We start from the raw sequence: 24,102 nt of genomic DNA, 5'->3' as shown, positions 1-24,102 counted from the left end.
CCGCGGTTGAATCTAGTTGATGATTCCTGGTATAGACTATATTATTGAATATGCTCAGAGCTCACTGTGTGTGTGTGTGTGTGTGTGTGTGTGTGTGTGTGTGTGTGTGTGTGTGTGTGTGTGTGTGTGTGTGTGTGTGTGTGTGTGTGTGTGTGTGTGTGTGTGTGTGTGTGTGTGTGTGTGTGTGTGTGTCCGCGCGTGTGTGTGTGTGTCCGCGCGTGTGTGTGTGTCCGCGCGTGTGTGTGTGTCCGCGCGTGTGTGTGTGTAGGTGGCAGCATTGTGACCAGTCGGTGCTCTGAGACATATAAAACCGGTTCGGCCCACGTGAGTTTCCTGGGGATTCCCCTGTGGTTTCCATCAGAGAGCCCCCGGACTGTCATCCAGGTAGGGACCTCTCTTTCTTTCTTTCTTTCTTCTCTCTCTCTCTCTCTCTCTCTCTCTCTCTCTCTCTCTCTTCTCTCTCTCTCTCTCTCTCTCTCTTCTCTCTCTCTCTCTCTCTCTCTCTCTCTCTCTCTCTCTCTCTCTCTCTCTCTCTCTCTCTCTCTCTCTCTGTCTGTCTGTTTGTATATGCCATGTCTCCATCTTTCTCTCTCTGTGTGTTTGTCTCTCTCTCTTCCTCTCTCCTGCCTCACTCCTCTACTCACACTTTCAATCTCTCCCTCCCTCCGTCTGTCTCTCTCCTTCCTTTGTAAACTGTAATGTGGCCATGATTGAATGCACTTTAAAGATCACTATCAACCTGACACTCCTCTCTCTTGCTTCCCCCTACTCTTCCCCTTCTCTCCTCTCCAAAGGGCCAGCGGGTGCAGCCTGGTAAGTGTTGGCGGTTCCACGGGGCCCAGGGCACCATGACCGTGGCCCTGTCTCACCCTGTCCACGTCACCCACGTTACTGTGGAGCATATCTCCGCCGCCATCTCTGCCACCGGACACATCAAAAGCGCTCCCAAGGACTTCGCCGTCTACGTGAGTCACCTCTGACCCCTGTATATTTGATCAGAACCACACAGGGATGTTTTTGGAGTGTTATGCTGAGTACCTTTAATTAACTCTCTATCTCTCTCTCTTTCTCTCTCTCTGTCTGTGTGTGTAGGGCATGGCTACTGACAGAGAAGAGGGAACCCGGCTTGGGACTTTCATGTTTAACCAGGCTGGGGATCCTGTCCAGACATTTAAACTGCCTGTGAGTCAGATACTAACAAAGAGATATTAGAGATACACATGGAAGAGACCCACTGGGCACACACTGGTTGAATCAACGTTGTTTCCACTTCATTTCAATAAAATTACATTGAACCAAAGTGGAATAGACGTTGAATTGACGTCTGTGCCCAGTGGGGATACACATGGTAGAGATACACGTGGTAGAGATACAGATGACATAATTCCAGACCATGACTCAGATTATTCCAATTTAATTAGGCTTTAAGCAGTTCAACTTTTGGGATGATTGTTTATGCAACAGGCGGGCTGAAATAATAAAAGTGTCAAAATGATTCTAACACTGGACTTTTCTCTCTCAGAACCTTAACAGTGTGTATCACTATGTGGAGCTTCGCATCCTCAGCAACTGGGGTCACCAGGAATACACATGTGTTTATCGCATCCGGGTTCACGGCAAGATGCCTTCTGTGTGAGACAGATCCGCTGTACCACAACCCAAGAATATCTTCTTTTCCATAATTGAGTGTATATTTAGCAACTAGCAAAGATATCAATCTAAATAAAATCTCTCTATTTGGTCGAATCTGGGGTGATTTAATGCGTACAAACTCACTAATATAGTATTGACACACGATGATGAATAATAAGATGCATTGATGCTCCATATCCACCAGGGGTCATTGATGCTCCATATCCACCAGGGGTCATTGATGCTCCATATCCACCAGGGGTCATTGATGATAAGGCAAAGACTACCAGAGTGTCAATCACCACCACTATAAGCTTCTAACTATGTTAAAGAGTCACTAAATTATTGTGGGAGGAAATGTATTTCTTGGTCCATTATCTTGTCCTGGTGATCAGGCATAGGGTACTGTACAGTAATAGCATGTGATTGGGTTATTGGATTTGCCATTTGTTTTATGTTATTGAACTTCTATTTGTTCCATTTTGTAGGTGTGTGTGTGTGGTATCTGGGTCAGGTGGAGTTTTAGAACGCTTACAGTAACTAAATGGAGGGAGATTGCCAAAATGATGTAGCCTATTGTACACAGCTGTGTGTTTCTTAGGGTGTATGTCTATTCGTGATGGCCTAGAGAGGTTAGAAAAGCGGACGCTGGGACTGGATGGGTGCAACCTTGCAGTGATGGGTACCAGTGCGGATGTGAAAGGGATGTGTGAACTTGAGAGAGAGAGAAAATCTCATGACATTGTGAATCGCAGCTGAAAGAGACAGAGGTGGATTTTATAGCTTATTCTGCCTCATCTGATAAGCATGGTTTTCTGCAGTGCATCTACATTAATGTCCAATTCATCTCTATCCTTATATGCAGGTAACTGACAAAATAAATATATAAAGTAAAGTGTCTTAATAGGGCATTGGGCCACCATGAGCTGCTTTAACAGCTTCAATGATTCTACAAGTGTCTCAGGTGCCGCTCCAGAATCTCCCATAAGTGTTCAATTGGGTTGAGATCTGGTGACTGAGACACACACACACACATGCGCACTCACCCTTTATTAAGTCCCCTATGCTCCTTTGAGACCCCTCTTTCAACGTCACTGAAATCTCTTCTTCTAGCCATGGTAGCCAAGATAATGGGCAACTGGGAAACATTTCTATACACTACCAGTCAAAAGTTTGAACACACCTACTCATTCAAGGGTTTTTCTTTATTCTTAGTATTTTTTACATTGTAGAAGAATAGTGAATACATCAAAACTATGAAATAACACATATGGAATCATGTAGTAACCAAAAAAGTGTTAAACAAATCAAAATATATTTTAGATTCTTCAAAGTAGCCACCCTTTTCCTTGTGTAAATGTATGTTTGTGTGTGTGTGTGCACACTTGGCATTCTCTCAACCAACTTCATGAGGTAGTCACCTGGAATAAATTTAAATTAAAAGGTGTGTCTTAATTTGTGGAATTTCTTTCCTTCTTAATGCGTTTGAGCCAATCAGTTGTGTTGTGACAAGGTAGGGAGGTATACAGAAGATAGCCCTATTTGGTAAAAGACCAAGTCCATATTATGGCAAGAACAGCTCAAATAAGCAAAGAGAAACAACAGCCATCATTACTTTAAGACATGAAGGTCAGTCAATATGGAACATTTCAAGAACTTTGAAAGTTTCTTCAAGTGCAGTCGCAAAAACCATCAAGTGCTATGATCAAGTGCTATGAAAAAATAAATAAAAAATGTAGGCACTCACTAACTGTAAGTCGCTCTGGATAAGAGCGTCAGCTAAATGACTAAAATGTAAATGTAAACTGGCTCTCATGAGGACCGCCACAGGAATGGAAGACCCAGAGTTACCTCTGCTGCAGTGGATAAGTTCATTAGAGTTACCAGCCTCAGTAATTGCAGCCCAAATAAATGCTTCACAGAGTTGAAGTCAGAGACACATCTCAACATCAACTGTTCAGAGGGGACTGTGTGAAGCAGGCCTTCATGGTCGAATTTCTGCAAAGAAACCACTACTAAAGGACACCAATAAGAAGAAGAGACCTGCTTGGGCCAAGAAACATGAGCAATGGACATTAGACTGGTGGAAATTTGTCCTTTGGTCTGGAGTCCAAATTTAAGGTTTTGGTTTCAACCGCCGTGTCTTTGTGAGACGCGGTGTGGGTGAACGGATGATCTCCGCCTGTGTAGTTCCTACCGTAAAGCATGGAGGAGGAGGTGTTATGGTGAGGGGTGCTTTGCTGGTGACACTATGATTTATTTAGAATTCAAGGCACACTGCAGCGATACACCATCCCTTCTGGTTTGGGCTTAGTGGGACTATCATTTGTTTTTCAACAGGACAATGACCCAACACACATCCAGGCTGTTTAAGGGCTATTTTACCAAGAAGGAGAGTGATGCAGTGCTGCATCAGATGACCTGGCCTCCACAATCCCCCAACCTCAACCCAATTGAGATGGTTTGGGATGAGTCGGACGGCAGAGTGAACGAAAAGCAGCCAACAAGTGCTCAGCATATTTGGGAACTCCTTCAAGACTGTTGGTTAAGCATTCCAGGTGAAGCTGGTGGAAAGAATGTCAAGAGTGTGCAAAGTTGTCATCAAGGCAAAGGGTGGCTATTTGAAGAATCTCAAATATAAAATATATTTTGATTTGTTTAACACTGATTTGGTTACTACATGATTCCATATGTGTTATTTCATAGTTTTGATGTCTTCACTATTATTCTACAATGTAGAAAATAGTAAAAATAAAGACAAACCCTTGAATGAGTAGGTGTGTCCAAACTCTTGACTGGTACTGTACATGATAAGCATGATGGGATGTTAATTGCTTAAATAACTCAGGAACCAAACCTGTGTGGAAGCACCTACTTTCAATATCCTCCTGAGACCCTCCTTTATTATTATTTTCATGTATTTAATTTTACATAACATAAGTGTTTGGGATGAAAAAAAACGTTACCAAGAACTATATATATTGTTATTTATATTTGATTGTAAATGCTAAATTGTCTTCTGTAGTGGTCATTAGGACATAAATATGAACATTACAGTCAATGGGTACAGAAGGTGAAAAACATAGTTGCGGCATCCGGATGTCCACTACAGAGGACATTTCTTGATAAGCTCTTATTTAGCTCTTATTTAATGTGACAAAATTATTACAGTCCTGCCAACTCATTTAACTATTCCTGAGATATTCACTTTCTAGAAACAATTTTAATGTCAAACTCACAAAAATTATAATTAATAATTACACACACTTCTTTTCAGATTTCCAGGACCAGGAAGATAAAGTTGTCAAGGTCATACCCCCACACATGTGATATAATTGAAAAGCCCAGAATGTCCTCTCAAAGTGACAACAGGACTTAATATAGTGGCTTGTATGGCCTCAGAGATAAGGACCAATGACTGATGTCCACTAAAGAGGACAAAAAAGAATTGCTGGGTCTCAGGAGGCTATACTTCGTATCCCTCATTTACCCAAATGTTTCCTTTATTTTGGCAGTTACCTGAATATCCTTACATTATGTCATATTGGGCATAGTAGTTCAATGTACTATTGCTATTCTGGATATTTCTGTTGTTGATATTGTATCTCTATACAAGCCTCCAAAGTCAGTTGGACATAAAAGACTGCAAAACTGCTGTGCATATTTGGTGTGTAGGCTATGTGTTTGTGTTTGCTTATTCATGTGTGTGAGGCAGAGAGACTGGTGTTCTGGGTGTGGTGTGTGTGACAGAGGCCTCACACATCCACCCCGTGTGTTTGGGTGTGTGTGTGTGTTTATGTGTGTGTGAGTGCTTGTGTGTACTTGTGAGTGTCAGTAAATTGACTTCTCCCTCCATAATGTTTTATTTTAGCAGGAAATATATTACAATTCATACATATCACATTCAACATCAATGCGGGGTAGAGAGCAGAGACCTGAGTCACCTAGCCAAAACAACAGTCCCTTCATACACATAGAGATCCACCATCAGAGTTTAGAATGCAGCGATACAGTGGCGATTACAACTGTGAGTCTTTCTGGGTAAGTCTCTAAGAGCTTTGAACACCTGGATTGTACCATATTTGCCCATTATTCTTTTTTAAATTCTTCAAGCTCTATCAAGTTGGTTGTTGACCATTGCTAGACAGCCATTTTCAAGTCTTGCCATAGATGTTCAAGTCGATTTAAGTCAAAACTGTAACTAGGTCACTCAGGAACATTCAATGTTGTCTTGGTAAGCAACTCCAGTGTAGTTTTGGCCTTGTGTATTTTCCTGCTGAAAGGTGAATTTGTCTCCCAGTGTCTGTTAGAAAGCAGACTGAACCAGTTTTCCTCTAGGATGTTGCCTGTGCTTAGCTCTATTCCCTTTCTTTTCATCCTAAAAAACTCCCTAGTCCTTGCCGATGACAAGCATTCTCATAACAGGATGCAGCCTCCACCATGCTTGAAACTATGGAGAGTGGTACTCAGTAATGTGTTGTGTTGTAGTTGCCCCAAACATAACACTTTGTATTTAGACAAAACATTCATTTCTTTGCCACATTCTTTGCAGTATTACTTTAGTGCCTTGTTGCAAACAGGATGCATGTTTTGGAATATTTTTATATTCACTCTGTCATTTAGGTTACTTTGTGGAGTAACCACAATGTTGTTGATCCATCCTCAGTTTTCTCCTATCACAGCTATTAAGCTCTAACTGTTTTAAAGTCACCATTGGCCTCATGGTGAAATCCCTGAGCGGTTTCCTTCCTCTCCGGCAACTGAGTTAGGAAGGACACCTGCATCTTTGTTGTGACTGGGTGTATTGATACATCATCCAAAGCGTAATTAATAACTTCACCATGCTCAAAGGGATATTCAGTGTCTGCTATAAAAAAAAAAACATCTACCAATAGGTGCCCTTCTCTGCAAGCCATTGGAAAACCTCCCTGATCTTTGTGGTTGAATCTGTGCTTGAAATTCATTGCTCGACTGAGGGACCTTACAGATAATTGTATGTGTGGGTTACAGAGATGGGGTAGTCATAAAAAAACCATGTTAAACAATATTATTGCACACAGACTGAGTCCATGCATCTTATTACTTAGGCTTGCCATAACAAAGGGGTTGAATACTTATTGACTCAAGACATTACAGCTTTTCATTTTTAATTCCACTTTGACATTATGGGGTATTGTGTGTATATCAGTGACACAAAATACCAATGTAATCCATTTTATATTCAGGCTGTAACACAACAACATTTTGAAAAAGTCAAGGGGTGTGAATACTTTCTGAAGGCACTGTACATCGTTTTAGTACCATCAAGGCCAAAATAATAAAGTCCCTTTTTCTGATCTCATAACACTTTTGCTGGATCAAGATTAGCGAGATTTGTGACAGTGACACAAGTGCTTTTTAACACTATGACTGATATCTTAGCTCTGAATAAGGGGAAGTGTTAAGATGGGACCACGCAGAGCAGTCACATCCTATTCACTCATCTACAGTATGACAGATGATAAATGCTAAATAAATTAGGATGCATAAAATTTCCATGTGGTGATGGTGTTAGGTTATTATACTGTTGTAGTGTACAGGGAGGTATGACTGCCTTGGGTACCGTAGACTTTCAGAGTTCTCACACCCTCTGACCTCCCACTATCCTTTCATAGTAAGAGAGAGAGTAGCATCACATGCCAGGCTTCTAGGCCGTATACACAAGACTAGAAACAGAGCGAAATGCCATGAAGAAAGATTTAGAGAGAAAGAGAATATAACAGGAAGGCAGAGGTACAAAGCAGCCATGACATTTAGATGTGTCTAGAGATGTCTGGTAGTAGGCATGGCCAGGAGACCTGAGGTAACCGCTTCAATAAATTTTTTCATCTAGAAAGGCAGTATGTTTATTGTTACACCACAGGTCTGTTTTTTTGTTAGAGTAGTCAGAAGCTCCTGCCCTCTCACTCACCTTCTCACCATTTGCCAAGTAATGTGTGAGAGAGAGAAAGAGGGGAAATTAATGTGTGAGATGGGTGGGTGGGGAGCGAGTCCTGTTGGTGACAGAGAAAAATAAGATGTGGGCCATGAGAAAGTACACCCAGCACCCTGACTGAAACCACAGCCACCCACCAACCACACATACAGAGATGCACACAGTCAGCCGTAACCATGGCTTACTGTTGACAGAAGCCCTCTGGCCAGCTCCATCTCTCTCTCTCCCTCTTTCTCTCTTTGCATGTTCATTTGTTGGATGTGTTTTATTGATTAATGTGTGGTAATGTGTGATTAGTGAGGTAAATTTGGACTCCTTGTAGCTATCAGCGATGGGCGTTTTTTTCATTAGATAATTTCCTCCTGTGGTTGCCCCATGCAGGGAAAATGTACAAGTGTGAAAACGCCTATTGTTTCTCCTCTATTCTATATCGGCCGATTTTGTCAACAGAATTTGGATGCCTTTACTGGCATGTTTTACTGTTTGTATGTTTTCAAGAGTGTGTCCTTAATGATAAGGTGTAGCCTGTGTGACTATATGCCTGTGTGTGACTGTTCACGTTTGAGTGTGTGCACTGAATGCATGCACGTGTGTATGTGACTTTGCCTGCTTGCAGATGCACAATAACATCAAATCAAATCAAATTTTATTGGCCACATGCGCCGAATACAACAGTTGCAGACATTACAGTGAAATGCTTACTTACAGCCCTTAACCAACAGTGCATGTATTTTTAATAAAAAATAGTAGAATAAAACAACAAAAGTGTTGAGAAAAAAAGAGCAGAAGTAAAATAAAATAACAGTAGGGAGGCTATATATACAGGGGGTTCCGGTGCAGAGTGTTAAAACCACAATAGTCAGTGACGCTGGGCTCGGCCCAGAATTCGCTACTCTGGCCCCACACCCCGCTCTTTTTTAAATGTATATGATCATCTTTAAAAAATTACTTTCTGTTTCTTTTCTCGTTTATTAGATGTTGTTTTGCATCATATCTTTTTGATTTTAGATTTTTAGTTTTAATATAATCTTTATTTATTTTGTATATATAAGTATCTATTTTCAATCAATAATTAATACAATTCATGAGTTGACAATATTTTTAAATACACATTGCAAAATAGAAGGCACACATTTAAAAAATACATACATTTGTTGGTCATTAGAGATAATCATAATAAATACTGATAATAAAGAAAGTCCTGTAATTATTGATTAAGTTTTGCTTGTATGCAGTTTATTTAATGGTACTCATTTAGGGCAGTTTTTTATTTATTAGAGGAGGGTAGCCACCAGGGAGGGAGGTGGGAGGCGGCCTGGGGTACTGGCAAGGCTTGGTGGGTCGTCATCACGAGCCTCCATTTGAGTGGACCAGACTGCTGCAGGACCTGTTTCATCAGGGAGGGGAGAGTCTTGGGATGGCTCTTCACTGGTGGACTCAAAGCTGTCATCGTTCTCCTCGTCACTCTTGCTCTCTGGTGTGGTGTCAGACTGGCTGTAGGACTGGCTGTAGGACTGGCTGTAGGACTGGCTGTTGCTCTCAGGTTGGTGTTGTTTCTCTTCCTCATCTCTCTGCTGCTCATCTTGTTTTGGGACGTGCTGTGGCATCTGGGGGTCATCGGGCTCGTCTGCTGGCTGAGTTAGTTGTTGAGCTTCAGGTTCTGCTTCCCTTACACCGTTCTATGCTCTGTTGCTGTACGCTTGTGGACAGTTGAAGTAGGTCTGCCCATCACCATTGCAGAGTGTGCACTTGCTTTCACTCGTGCACTCTCTGGACTTGTGGCCGAACTCACTGCATCTCCAGCATTTGACAGTCTTGCAATCCGTCCCCTGGTGGTCCATGGCGTTACAGACATAGCAGCGGGTGGTCTGTCCTGGGTAGAAGATTCTGCCGCTGTGTGGCCCCAGCATGATGTTGTTGGGGATCTCTACAGCTTCACCATTTTTTCCTCTCTTGGTCCTGATCTTGTACCTCCTTAGGCCATACCATACGACTCCCAGTGAATCACTGGGAGTCGAGCAGTAGGTTTTCAGCCAGTAGGTTTTATACTAGGCACCTGTTCTTCCCCAACAAAATGCAGCCTAACCCAGAGTTGCTGAGGTTGGGCTGCATAGCTCCCAAGATTGGGAGCCATGATGGGAAATTTGCTCAGTTGTGATAAACAAGGGGGACCACGGCACTTAGACCGCGTCCTAACATTGTGTGTTCACTAGTTGAGTCCAACCCCAAGTCGCTCTCTGACCAGATATAGTCTTGTGTTTGCATCCCCACCTGTCACTCCATTCGCTCTTGTGATGCTGGTTTCATAACCACAGCCTTATACAGACTGCTTCAATGGAGCTCAGAGCAAGGAGCATACTGGAACGCAAGGGCACATATCACAGTGGAAAGAAGAACAGGTGAGACAAAAACAAAGAAAAGTAAAAGTACACTAAATGCCAACCAGCCATAACCCCTCCCCCTCCCCCCTCCCCTCCACCCCAGACCCCAGAGATTCAGGTTCCTAGAAAGGCAGGAGCAGCAGCAGGGGAGCAGAGGGACGGATGTAGGGAGAGAAGCCCCTGAACCCCCCCATCAGAGACGAGACACAAACCCACTAAGCCCACCACCCCATCTCAACAACCTGCCCTTCCCTCGTCTGCACTCCCTGAAACCCTGGGGAGAAGTCTGCCAGCCCCCCGCCACAGTAACCACAGCGCTCTGCCAAGCTCCACTCCAGAACATCAAGGCAGTGGCACACTCAACTCCACTGTCTGCTTCTCACAGGATACAATACACTGAATGTACAAAACATTAAGAACACCTGCTTTTTCCATGACATACAGTAGACTGACCAGGTAAATCCAGGTGAAAGCTATGATCCCTTATTGATATAACTTGTTAAAACCACTTAAATCAGTGTAGGTGCACCAGTTTGTGTCAAGAACTGCAACGCTGCTGGGTTTTTCACACTCAACAGTTTCCCGTGTGTATCAAGAATGGTCCACATTGGAGTCAACATGGGCCAGCATCCCTGTGAAATGCTTTAGACACCTTGTAGAGTCCATGCCCCGACGAATTGAGGCTGTTCTGAGGGCCTCTGACCTGTTTCAATCTAAGGTGTCGTGTGCTGAGTCATACAGTGATCTCCAATGTCGTTTTCACTGTCAATGAACATCAGCGATAACACACAGTTATTTTGGCCATCTCTAACCGGTGCCCCCGCACATTGACTCTGTACCGGTACCCTCTGTACATAGCCTCCCTACTGTTCTTTTATTTTACTGCTGCTCTTTAATTATTTTGTATTTATCTTTTTTTTACTTCACACTTTTTTTCTTAAAACTGCATTGTTGGTTAAGGGCTGTAAGTAAGCATTTCACTGTAAGGTCTACACCTGTTGTATTCAGCACATGTGGCAAATACAATTTGATTTGATTTGATCTCACCTCTTTACTTCACTTGTTTAGTCAAATCTGGTCATCTTCTAGCAGCTCTTTTCACCTTTGTTCTAGTGTGGGAGAGTGTTTCTATTTCTGTGCTGGAGATCACTTAAATTACCACAGTCACACGAAGAGAGTTGTGTGGGTTGCGTATTATACACACACACCACACTGCATAGACACCAGTGATGTGTGTGTCAATAACCTCCGATAGCAAGATGACGTGGTTAAAGTAAAGGTTCCTGTTTTTATTTGAGACTTTGGTATTTAAACACAATGAAGTGACCTTAATGTACACACTTGCCTACAGTCAGACTGTTGCTAGCGGTATCTCCAAGTTACCTGTGACTTAGTCGCATAGAACATTGACTCTCAGACCAAGATGGATAGGTTTGGATGTGTGCTTGGTCCTTCCTAGTGCACGGTAGCAGGAGCAGTCCTCTCTAGAGGTAAGACAACAGGCAAGATGCAAACAACAAGCTGAACATCAAGCACAGGTTTCCATTACAGAAGTTGGTTACCAGTTGGGAATATCAAATTTTTCCATTTTGTATTCTCAATCAATCAAAAACTAAAACAAAGGAAAAACAGTTTATCTAGCTGATAGACTATTTCTGATTATAAAATATTTGGCGTAGATTAGAATAAATCTTGAAAAAGGACCAATAATATGCATCATTGTCACATAATGTATTATGTGTGTTAGAGTGAAATTAATGTTACAGTATGAGTTTAATAGATGTAGTTGTTTTATTTCTAGCCTTTAGCTAAATGCTTTGAATTGTACGCTGAGAGGTTGAATTCACTGTAAAGGTTGCCTGGTCAGTTTTCTGTTGCGCTTTCCCACAATCCTTTGTTCAGCAACTGTTTCAAAATCAAACCAAATCAATTGTTTTCTCTCATGTCATCAAGTAACGGAGGGTTAAGAAAAGGGGATGTTACTGACACCAAAGAGAGAACAACCACTACACATTCAACTGTGCATTCAAGTGGTAAGTTAAACAATTCTGCCTCTCTCTACCAGATTTCAACTTTATAATATGAGATTGGTGTTTCATCTTTTGCATTATTTGTATTGAATTTGAGGATCAATTCAGTACAGACATAAATCATTTTAATAAATTTAACTGATGAGCACAAAAAAATATTAGATATTTTTAGGATTGGTCTTGACTGAAAATGGACCAAAATAGGCTATTGTTTTTGAAAAAGGTTGTGTCGTTTATGAATGTACAGCTAGGTGATTAATGGTCAAAAATATATATATTCAGATAATGTGTAGAATTGTGAATATCATTAGGAGAATTGCAAAGGAAATATGTTGCATTTGTAATTTGATTGCATTGTATGGTAGGATTGTATGCTATTTGATGAATGATTTGGTTACATATGTTATATTTAGACCCTTTTGAAATATTATAGAGATGTGGATCTATTTAGTAAAAAGCTCAAAATTATTTATTTATCACAACAGATCGTGAGATCTCAGTTTGAATTGCTTGACTTTAAAACAATGGCAGAGAAGGGTAGTCCTCAGAGAAAGACCTGCTTTTGAAAAGTTTTTTTAAAAACAGTTTGCAGGTGGCATTTCTAACCCAACCCACAAGCTTTGGCATTTTAACTGAATATTTATCAACAGGTGTGTGTTTAACATTTACATTAGAAGATAAGGAATACTAATACAGAGCAACATGAGTGACATTACAGCTTACTATAAGTGCGATGTGTGTAAATGTGCGGCAATCTGTAATTGTATATTTTCACAGAGTAATTTTTTTAATTGTTTTTTTCACAAATTTGGTGAATGACTGTTACATTACGTGGAAAATAAATTAATGAATGTTAATGTTATCAAAAAATTTATTATCTCTAATATCGTTATCTCTTACAGTAGAAACATCTTTATACAGTATATCAAAACTATTTTATGTGCGTTACTTAATTGCAGCAATATGTCATTACGATCCAAACACATGTCACATTCTCCAGAAATTCTGTAAGTGAGGTGAATGATTCTGTGGATAAATACACTGAGTGTACAAAACATTAAGAACACCTGCTCTTTCCATGACAGACTGACCAGGTGAATCCAGGTGAAAGCTATGATCCCTTATTGATATAACTTGTTAAAACCACTTCAATCAGTGTAGATGAAGGGGAGGAGACAGGTTAAAGAAGGATTTTTAAGCCTTGAGACAATTGAGACATGGATTGTGTATGTGTGCCATTCAGAGAGTGAATGGGCAAGACAAAATATTTAAGTGCCTTTGAACATGGTATGGTAGTAGGTGCCAGGCGCACCGGTTGTGTCAAGTACTGCAACGCTGCTGGGTTTTTCACACTCAACAGTTTCCCGTGTGTATAAACATGGGCCACCCCCCAAAGGACACAACTGTGGGAAGCATTGGAGTCAACATGGGCCAGCATCCCTGTGGAACGCTTTTTACACCTTATAGAGTCCATGCCCTGAGGAATTGAGGCTGTACTGAAAGGTGTTCCTAACGTTTGGTATACTCAATGTATGTCTTTAGGGCATTGGTATTTGTAGAAAATGAAATGAAAAATCTACAAATAATATAAGTTAGGTGTTGTTCTTTAATAAAGAGGAACACTTTGTCAAAGAATCTGTCATTAAGTTGTGAGTGAATTTCAAATGACTCCTCGTCTTGTCTCTTGTCTGTTCTGTAGGTATTTATCTCGCTCACACTCTCCACCTTCCCCTTGCCTCAGCTCTGTCATGCCTCGCTCATTCCTGGTCAAGAGTAAGAGACCAGGGTCTCATCCCCCTTGCTTCTCTAAAGGCACCAAACACACAAACCCTGACCAGCCACAACCTCATACAAATCATCACGACAGGCAGAACAGGGCGTGGCAGGAAGTAAGGTCCCCACATCAGAGCCCCTTCCAGGAGGCCCAGGACAACCTGTGCTCAGGGTCAGAGGTCAAAGACACCCTGGACTACCCCTGCCCTAGCTGGGACACCATGGCAACCAGACCACACAGCACCTCGCCAGCTGACCTCTGGACCAGCTGGTCTGCAGGTGCCCAACTGATCCTGACTTTATGGCACTACACTGTCTATTTATTGTAAATAAGAAATACAGTGAGGGAAAAAAGTATTTGATCCCCTGCTGATTTTGTACGTTTGCCCACTGACAAAGAAATTATCAGTCTATAATTTTAATGGTAGGTTTATTTGAACAGTGAGAGACAGAATAACAACAACAAAATCCAGAAAGACGCATGTCAAAAATGTTATAAAATTGATTTGCATTTTAATGAGGGAAATAAGTATTTGACCCCCTCTCAATCAGAAAGATTTCTGGCTCCAAGTTGTCTTTTATACAGGTAACGAGCTGAGATTAGGAGCACACTCTTAAAGGGAGTGCTCCTAATCTCAGTTTGTTACCTGTATAAAAGACACCTGTCCACAGAAGCAATCAATCAATCAGATTCCAAACTCTCCACCATGGCCAAGACCAAAGAGCTCTCCAAGGATGTCAGGGACAAGATTGTAGACCTACACAAGGCTGGAATGGGATACAAGACCATCGCCAAGCAGCTTGGTGAGAAGGTGACAACAGTTGGTGCGATTATTCGCAAATGGAAGAAACACAAAAGAACTGTCAATCTCCCTCGGCCTGGGGCTCCATGCAAGATCTCACCTCGTGGAGTTGCAATGATCATGAGAACGGTGAGGAATCAGCCCAGAACTACACGGGAGGATCTTGTCAATGATCTAAAGGCAGCTGGGACCATAGTCACCAAGAAAACAATTGGTAACACACTACGCCTTGAAGGACTGAAATCCTGCAGCACCCACAAGGTCCCCCTGCTCATGAAAGCACATATACAGGGCAGTCTGAAGTTTGCCAATGAACATCTGAATGATTCAGAGGAGAACTGGGTGAAAGTGTTGTGGTCAGATGAGACCAAAATCGAGCTCTTTGGCATCAACTCAACTCGCTGTGTTTGGAGGAGGTGGAATGCTGCCTATGACCCCAAGAACATCATCCCCACCGTCAAACATGGAGGTGGAAACATTATGCTTTGGGGGTGTTTTTCTGCTAAGGGGACAGGACAACTTCACCGCATCAAAGGGATGATGGACGGGGCCGAATCTTGGGTGAGAACCTTCTTCCCTCAGCCAGGGCATTGAAAATGGGTCGTGGATGGGTTTTCCAGCATGACAATGACCCAAAACACACGGCCAAGGCAACAAAGGAGTGGCTCAAGAAGAAGCACATTAAGGTCCTGGAGTGGCCTAGCCAGTCTCCAGATCTTAATCCCATAGAAAATCTGTGGAGGGAGCTGAAGGTTCAAGTTGCCAAACGTCAGCCTCGAAACCTTAATGACTTGGAGAAGATCTGCAAAGAGGAGTGGAACAAAATCCCTCCTGAGATGTGTGCAAATCTGGTGGCCAACTACAAGAAACGTCTGACCTCTGTGATTGCCAACAAGGGTTTTGCCACCAAGTACTAAGTCATGTTTTGCAGAGGGGTCAAATACTTATTACCCTCATTAAAATGCAAATCAATTTATAACATTTTTGACATGCGTTTTTCTGGATTTTGTTGAAGTTATTCTGTCTCTCACTGTTCAAATAAACCTACCATTAAAATTACAGACTGATCATGTCTTTGTCAGTGGGAAAACGTACAAAATCAGCAGGGGATCAAATACTTTTTTCCCTCACTGTAAGTAGATATAGATATTTGTATTTATTTGTATTCCATTGTGTGAAACACTTCAAATTGCCTACATTTGATTGTCATAACTATCTTAATCAAATCTAATTATCAACTATCTATTTCAAACTCAATCTACTGGTATGTCACTTACTCCACAGAAACCCCAGGGTATGATGGTGTGGAGCCTTCAGAGTCTGCCCTGCTCTGGTCCCTACAATGGCCCCGGGGCCCTGACAGAGAGAGGGAGCTGGAGAAACTGGTCCATGTCTTACTGAGCCACAGGCCACATATGGACCACAACTCCACCAGCCCATGCCCCCTCTGTGAAAAGGTAAGAGGAACCAGCAAGGGTCAGGAATGACAATTTAATCAGAACACCACGTCCGCCCTTATTGGGTGTATCGACCAAAGGTGTGTGGTTCCAAACCATGCAAACCACTTCAGGCATGACCAAAATAGAATAAATGAGATACTGTTTGGTGTTTGTGACCTGAGACAAGAGTGACAGTAGAGTGGTGGAAATTGTACTTGACAGGGCTCTGTGACATGTCAGAAAATGACATAACAGCAGATTTGTTTGGTGTGAGAATAGAGGCTGTGAGGGGTAATTGTGTTGAATATGGCTGACATCTCTGGGAGAATGAGGTACATCTGCTGTTACTCTTAGCTTTCTCTTTTTCTCAGGTCTTGTCCTCAGGAGCTGTACTGAAGACTCATTTACACAGGTCACATGACAACGTGCATGCAGTCCCATTGGCCACGTCAGCCAAAGCCAGAGAGCACCCCTACAGGTTCAGACAAGCTCTGGGCATGTACGGAAGACCAAAGGTATATCTAGCAGAAGTACATTGGTGGAGGTCTCTCCACTTCCCAACACAAACTATAAAAAAATAAAAAAACGAAATGGCAAAATCCTAACCACATCTCTGTGAATGTGTGTGTTCCAGGAGCGTAGCTATAGCTGTAAGGTTTGTGGGAAGGTGTTCAAGCGCTCCTCCACCCTGACCACCCACCTGCTCATCCACTCTGACATCAGGCCCTACCCCTGCCAGTACTGTGGCAAGAGGTTCCACCAGAAGTCTGACATGAAGAAACACACCTTCATACACACAGGTGCGGGGAGGTACACTGGAAGGACGCATACACAAATGAGCATTGTGTGTTGAACATAGGTCAGCAGGTGTGCGTACATTATAGTACAACTTACACATTGTGCAAAGGTTGCTTCCATCTGGATGTTAGGATTCTGCCCCACACTGGCTGCTCTCAGAGTATCTCTCTTCTTGAATTCCATGTCACGTCTTGCTGTCTGTCCCTGTCGGTCTCAGGTGAGAAGCCCCACGTATGCCAGGTGTGTGGCAAGGCCTTCAGCCAGAGCTCCAACCTCATCACCCACAGCCGTAAGCACAGCAGCTACAGGCCCTTCAGCTGCACACACTGCCAACGCAGCTTCCAGCGCAGACTGGACCTACAGCACCACCAGGAGACCCAGTGTGTCTACAGCAGCATGTACTCACAGAGCTGAGGCATAATGGACATTTAGTATTACACAAGTACTGTATGTAGCACAAGAATGAGTGCTTTGTATAGAGATTGTTGACCGGTATTGGCAGTTTTGTGTTTAAATAGTACTTTGATCAGTGACTGAGGCTAAGCACATGACTTGTGTTCAAGTTATTTGGGCATTTGTTTTTGTGGATTTGCTTTCGCTCGCTGCTTTTCAGGTTGACCCTTTGGATAGTGCCTTGAAGGGAAGAGGTTCCTGTACCTGATCACTTTGTTAACATCTCTAGCAATGCCATATACTGTCTAGTGTATGGGCTGGATTCAATCCATAGCACAGAAGATCAACGTTGTAGCGCGGTTTAAATTTAAAGGTAACTTTCGATTGAGCCGACATACAGTATGCAGCGTTTACCGTGAATGTTGTCTCCACCAACGCAGAAACGGTGCCTTTAAATTTCAATCACACTTTTAACACCGAACTTTAGCGCTACGGATTTAATCCAGCCCTTAAGGCTCTAGTCTTTACTGTGCTGTATGTCTAAAAAAGACACCGTATTAAAAAAAGGTGGTTTGTAGCGTGACTAAGCAAACCCCTATTTCCCACTGTAATTGGCCATTTTCCTCAGAGAGTGGTGCAATTGTAGCTCCCATTGTTGATGTATGAATGAAGCTGCCATTTTCACTTCACTGAGGCAGCCCACCCAAGGGGATAATTTACATTCAGGTCATGGGGAACATGTGAAAAATAACGTCTTTGACTGCTGTATGAGTAGAGAGAGACTATGATTATGTTGAAATCATGCTCCACAATTATGGCGAGACAACGTGATTGTATATTTTCAGTGTCTCAGGCTGGTCAGCATGAGTATATATAAAAAGGGATTTAGATTTAAATATTAAATATTACAAATTAAATACTTTAAGTTTAGCATTTCATTGTTTTCACCCGCACTTTATTTGAAGATAAAACAAAAACTCTTGCCACAGATATTTCATTTATATAGCGATCAGCACAGATAATATCAAACAAAGGGTCACAGATTCAACATAGATATATACAATAAGGGTCTGGATAATGGCAATTCCCCTCACACATACTGTATTCTACTCATGACATATCTTTGACTTCATGTGTTCCTCCTCTCTAAACTCTGTAGTGCTTGTTTCTGTTGTAACCCCCCTCCTCTTTTGCCCTCAGAACAGCCTCAATTTGTTGGGGCATGGACTCTACAAGGTGTCGAAAGCGTTCCACAGGGAAGCTGGCCCACAGTTGTGTCAAGTTGGCTGGATGTCCTTTGGGTGGTGGACCATTCTTGATACACACAGGAAACTGTTGAGCGTGAAAAACCCATCAGCGTTGCAATTCTTGACACAAACCGTTGCGCCTGGCACCTACTACCATACCCCGTTCAAAGGCACTTCAATATTTAGTCTTGCCCATTCACCCTCTGAATGGCACACATACACAATCCATGTCTCAAGGCTTAAAAATCCTTCTTTAACCTCTCTCCTCCCCTTCATCTACACTGATTGTCCTCAGTTGGTAGAGCATGGCGCTTGCAACGCCAGGGTTGTAAAAAAAAATGTATGCACTCACTAACTGTAAGACATAAGAGTGTCTGCTAAATGACTAAAATGTAAATGTACATTTAACAAGTGACATCAATAAGGGATCATAGCTTTTACCTGGATTCACTTGGTAAGTCTATGTCATGGAAAGAGCAGGAGTTCTCAATGTTTTCTATACGCACACCAGACCTGGGTTCAAAAACTATTTAGGGTATTTCAATTACTTTCAAAGACATTTCGAAGTAAGTATTTGGATATTTTTTAGTAGTTAAATATTGGAATGTATTTGGAAATGCAAATGTTCAAATACTGCATGCATTTGAACCCAGGTCTGTTTGGTCCTAGGGGTTTTTGAAAGAATGTATTTTGAAATAAGTTTTTGAAAACATTTTCGGCTATTTATAGGAAGTTATCTGAAAATAATTTCAAATACTTCAAATAGAAATAGCTGATTTGGCCACATTATTCGAAAATACTAAAATACACAGAAAATAAGTATTTAAATAACAAATACTTAAATACGCATGTATTTGAACCCAGGTCTGACACACTCACATACACACACCAGATGTTTAATCTTCTGTCCCACTTTACCCTCGGACTCAGATTTACCAGAGAAATCCCTGAAAATGAGAGAGAACGATAATTTCATCGTATTTCTTACACATGATACAAGATATCACTATTGCAATCTGCAGGTGCATGACTAATTCACAAAGGGCGCTAGTGCCACCATGATAAGCCTATAGTATACTAGTCTAAATTTGACACTCTCTTTACTTTGTGGTCCCCCAGCTGTTGTGTGTGTTGCTCCACTCTTATCACGTTCCATCTCACCTCTACACAGAGCTGTTGGAAGAGTCTAATAAGGCAGGGTTAGTATTCTCGAGCAGGCTCCCTCTTCTGGTTGGTGGAGGAGCTTCTGCAACCAATCACATGTCAAGTGTGTCACTAACGTTTATACATGCTGAATAAACCCACTATTTATCTCAAAAATAGTAAGAAAGTCGTAATGGTGTCTACACAACAGGTGTAGACTAATAAGTGAAATGCTTACTTATGGGCCCTTTCCAACAACGTAGAGAGAAAGAAAATAGACAAATAATAGAAAAGTAAAACAAGTAATAATAAAAGTAATAATAAATACACAATGATAATGATAACTTGGCTATGTATTACAGGGTACCAGTACCGAGTCGATGTGCAGGGGTACAAGGTCATTGAGGTAGATTTGAATAGTACCAGTCAAAAGTTGACACACCTACTCATTCAAGGGTTTTTCTTTATTTTTACTATTTTCTACATTGTAGAATAATAGTGAAGACATCAAAACAATGAATTAACACATATGGGATCATGTAGTAACCAAAAAAGTGTTCCCACATATGCTGAGCACTTGTTGGCTGCTTTTCCTTCACTCTGCGGTCCAACTCATCCCAAACCATCTCAATTGGGTTGAGGTCGGGTGATTGTGGAGGCCAGGTCATCTGATGCAGCACTCCATCACACTCCTTCTTAGTCAAATAGCCCTTACACAGCCTGGAGGTGTGTTGGGTCATTGTCCTGTTGAAAAACAAATGATAGTCCCACTAAGCGCAAACCAGATGGGATGGCATATCGCTGCAGAATGCTGTGGTAGCCATGCTGGTTAAGTGTTCCTTGAATTCTAAATAAATGACACTGACAGTGTCACCAGCAAAGCACCCCCACACCATCACCTCCATGCTTCACGGTGGGAACCACACATGCAGAGATCATCTGTTCACCTACTCTGCGTCTCACAAAGACACGGCGGTTGGAACCAAAACCTCAAATTTGGACTCATCAGACCAAAGGACAGATTTCCACCGGTCTAATGTCCATTGCTCGTGTTTCTTGGCCCAAGCAAGTCTCTTTTTATTGGTGTCCTTTAGTAGTGGTTTCTTTGCAGCAATTCGACCATGAAGGCCTGATTCACGCAGTCTCCTCTGAACAGTTGATGTTGAGATGTGTCTGTTACTTGAACTCTGTGAAGCATTTATTTGGGCTGCAATCTGAGGTGCAGTTAACTCTAATGAACTTACCCTCTGCAGCAGAGGTAACTCTGGGTCTTCCTTTCCTGTGGCGTTCCTTATAAGAGCCAGTTTCATCATAGTGCTTGATGGTTTTTATGACTGCACTTGAAGAAACTTTCAATGTTCTTGAAATTTTCTGGATTGACTGACCTTCATGTCTTAAAGTAATGATGGACATAATGATTGCCATAATATGGTATCGGTCTTTTACCAAATAGGGCTATCTTCTGTTTCCCACCCCTACCTTGTCAACTGATTGGCTCAAAAGCATTAAGATGGAAATAAATGCCACAAATTAACTTTTAACAAGGCACACCTGTTAATTGAAATACATTCCAGGTGACTACCTCATGAAGCTGGTTGAGAGAATGCCAAGAGTGTGCAAAGCTGTCATCAAAGCAAAGGGTGGCTACTTTGAAGAATCTAAAATATATGTTGTTTTGTTTAACACTTTTTTGTTTACTATATGATTCCATATGTGTTATTTCATAGTTTTGATGTCTTCACTATTACCTTACAATGTAGAAAATAGAAAATAGTAAAAATAAAGAAAAACCCTTGAATGAATAGGTGTGTCCAAACTTTTGACTGGTAGTTTACATATAACTAGAAATAAAGTGACAGATAAACAGTAGCAGCAGGTATAGAATGTTCTCTGTTTATTTGTGAATATGGTGGCATAGCTCAGTACTTTGGCCTTTGGTCCAGGAGATAGACCTTAGGACCTGGCCTGTGTGTTTACCTGTGTGAGAGTAGATGCACCACAGCGCCCCCATCAGGCTGATGCCCATAAGGAAAGCAACAAACACAATCCCCAACACTGAGCCTGTCTCTACCCCAGAGCCTGGGAGGGAAAAATATGGGAAGGAAAAGTAGTAGTTATGCCAAATCACAGTTACTATCACTGTTGTGATAATACACACATATAGGAACATCCAGGAGTTGATATTATGGTTAGGGTTAGGGTTGAGCCAGGGTGTGGACATGAAGCTAGGGTTAGGGTTGAGGGTTAGGGTTGAACCGAGGTGTGGACATGAAGCTAGGGTTATTGTTGAGGCTAGTGTTAAGGTTACAGTTACTTACTGCTGTGGGCTGGGATAGGCTTGGGCAGTTGAGCCACACTGGGCATTTGACCTCTCTGACCTAGAGAGAGAAAGAGAGAGAGTTGGATAAAAAGAGAGAAACACCCCATTACACAGAGTGAAAGTGAACTACTTCAGGCCCACAGGAGGTGGACCACACCACCATTGACCATCTACTACTCACCAGCAGGTGGCGCCAGCTGTCTGGCCACACCAACGGGCTGATTGACCAGCATGGGTCTGGAGAGGTTTCTGTACTCACACTGACAGAGGAGAGAAGAGAGATGAGGGTAAGTCATTACTATTAGTCATTAATACTACTAGCCATTATGAATATAGAACATGTACTGTACCTGTTGGCTGGGTAGTTTAGATACGAGGGCAGGGATACGGAGGCCCCAGGGATTCGGACAGCCACTCTGTGTCATGGCCGTTGGAGGCCCTTGGGTCACTGACTCAGGGCCACACAGACGGATGCTACAGTGCAGGAACTGGACAGAGTTGTTGTAGATGGGCCGAAGGACAAAACTGAACCTCAGTCTGTTTATCTGGTCCTCCTCTCCTCCCATTCCTCCATCGCTCTCCTTCCTTTTGGCTCGTCCTCCTCTTCCCCTCTTCCCACCGTGTTCTCTTTGTCTCAGGCCTCTAGGTACCTCCTCTTCCTCTTCATAATATTCCTCAGCATCCTCCTCTTGGTCATGTGTCATTTTGCTGAGTGTCAGTGAGGTGTCAGTGGAGCAGCCGTCTCTAATGACTGACCAGCCAGGGGACACGCGGGGGTCTGATAGAGGAGACACTACACAGGACCGCACATCCACACCCCCACCGATGGCCCCCTTGGCTGAAAGCTTGGCAAAAACAGTCCGAGAAAAAATGGGTAACACATTTCTTTACCATGGTCTTATTACTGTGCTGATATTTTGTAAGTAGAGGGTAATAAGTATTATAATTACACTAATACTGTAATTTGTAGTACTCTGTTAAGTAAAGTGTTAGCTACCAACTACGACCTGCTGTGCTCTACTGCTGTAATAGCAGGGCTACAGAGCTCTTACAGAAGGGCCTTATTGTGACATATCTAGATGTGATTATAATAGCCTTCTGGAGGAAGTCTGTTCTGGCCTTGAGGCAGCTGATACTGTAGAAGACTAGCAGAGGGAGAAACACAAGTAGCACTTGCAGCAGGAGCTACATCAGCAGACAGGCAGGCGGGCAGACAGGCAGACAGGCAGACAGGCAGACAGGCAGGCGGGCAGGCGGGCAGACAGGCAGGCGGGCAGGCGGGCATATACACAATTAAACACACACACACAGCCAGGCAAACTGACCTCCACATAGACATGGTTGTCAGCAGTGATGGCACAAGGACCGGTCTGCCTCTGCTCATAGCCCTCTGTAACAAACAGCTGCAGTGAGACCAGTGGGCCGGCCCTGGCCCTGGGGAGAGGCCCCGGCCCCTGTGGAGTGGGCTGCTCCACAGGAAGGCTCGGGGCGCTGGGGACTGCAGCCAAACAGCTGAACTAAGAGGACAATGGAAAAGAGAGGGAGATGTATGGAATGATAAGGACAAGCATAGATATACATGTCTCTCTCACTAATATGGAGTGAAATTGGACGACACACACACAAACAAACACACATGCTATATCATCTCACATGTATGACCAGTGGAGTCCACTCTGTGGGATCCTTGTCTGTCTCATTGCCCACGGCAACCAGAGGCTTGTTTCTCCATAGCAACACCTGAGAGGATAGATAGACACAAAACATGGCAAGTCATATACTGTAAGTATGAGTTGATACACTAGAGCAGATAGGTCAGTGAGAGACGTCAGTAGATACACAGCAGCGGAAAAAATTAAGAGACCACTGCATAATTATCAGTTTCTCTGGTTTAACTATTTATAGGTATGTGTTTGGGTAAAAATAACATTTTAGTTTTATTCTATAAACTACTGACAACATTTCTCCCAAATTCCAAATAAAAATATTGTCATTTAGAGCATTTATTTGCAGAAAATGACAACTGGTCAAAATAACACAAAAGATGCAGTGTTGTCAGACCTCGAATAATGCAAAGAAAATAAGTTCATGTTCATTTTTAAACAACATAATAGTAATGTTTTAACTTAGGAAGAGTTCAGAAATCAATATTTGGTGGAATAACCCTGA

General features: G+C 42.4%; 3 protein-coding genes across 3 annotated transcripts; 2 read left to right on the top strand and 1 right to left on the bottom strand.

Annotated features, from left to right (window-relative positions):
* Nucleotides 1–268: 268 nt before the first annotated feature.
* LOC311115357 (SUN domain-containing protein 2-like) lies at nucleotides 269–1,700 on the top strand (the record flags this gene model as incomplete). Its single annotated transcript, XM_084190542.1, has 4 exons — nucleotides 269–384; nucleotides 795–965; nucleotides 1,093–1,182; nucleotides 1,523–1,700. Coding segments are annotated over 4 exons (491 nt in total), but the record flags the coding sequence as incomplete, so codon positions are not given.
* Nucleotides 1,701–11,417: 9,717 nt separating this feature from the next.
* Nucleotides 11,418–17,303, top strand: LOC311115358 (uncharacterized protein). Its single transcript, XM_084190543.1, has 7 exons — nucleotides 11,418–11,477; nucleotides 11,941–12,020; nucleotides 13,717–14,069; nucleotides 15,878–16,050; nucleotides 16,404–16,547; nucleotides 16,667–16,832; nucleotides 17,048–17,303. The coding sequence occupies exons 3-7, from the start codon at nucleotides 13,766–13,768 to the stop codon at nucleotides 17,242–17,244; spliced, it is 984 nt and encodes a 327-aa protein (XP_084046669.1). The 5' UTR covers nucleotides 11,418–11,477; nucleotides 11,941–12,020; nucleotides 13,717–13,765; the 3' UTR covers nucleotides 17,245–17,303.
* Nucleotides 17,304–19,336: 2,033 nt separating this feature from the next.
* LOC311115359 (transforming growth factor-beta receptor type 3-like protein) lies at nucleotides 19,337–23,673 on the bottom strand (the record flags this gene model as incomplete). Its single annotated transcript, XM_084190544.1, has 8 exons — nucleotides 19,337–19,417; nucleotides 19,632–19,716; nucleotides 21,591–21,692; nucleotides 21,932–21,991; nucleotides 22,115–22,193; nucleotides 22,284–22,778; nucleotides 23,259–23,450; nucleotides 23,587–23,673. Coding segments are annotated over 7 exons (1,098 nt in total), but the record flags the coding sequence as incomplete, so codon positions are not given.
* Nucleotides 23,674–24,102: the final 429 nt, after the last annotated feature.

The sequence above is a fragment of the Coregonus lavaretus genome, assembly GCF_964263955.1.
Source record: "Coregonus lavaretus genome assembly, contig: HAP1_SCAFFOLD_7738, whole genome shotgun sequence".
NCBI classification, from domain to species: Eukaryota; Metazoa; Chordata; class Actinopteri; order Salmoniformes; family Salmonidae; genus Coregonus; species Coregonus lavaretus.
The sequence above is the reverse complement of the archived record's forward strand: the minus strand, read 5'-3'. Positions and strand labels throughout refer to the sequence as shown.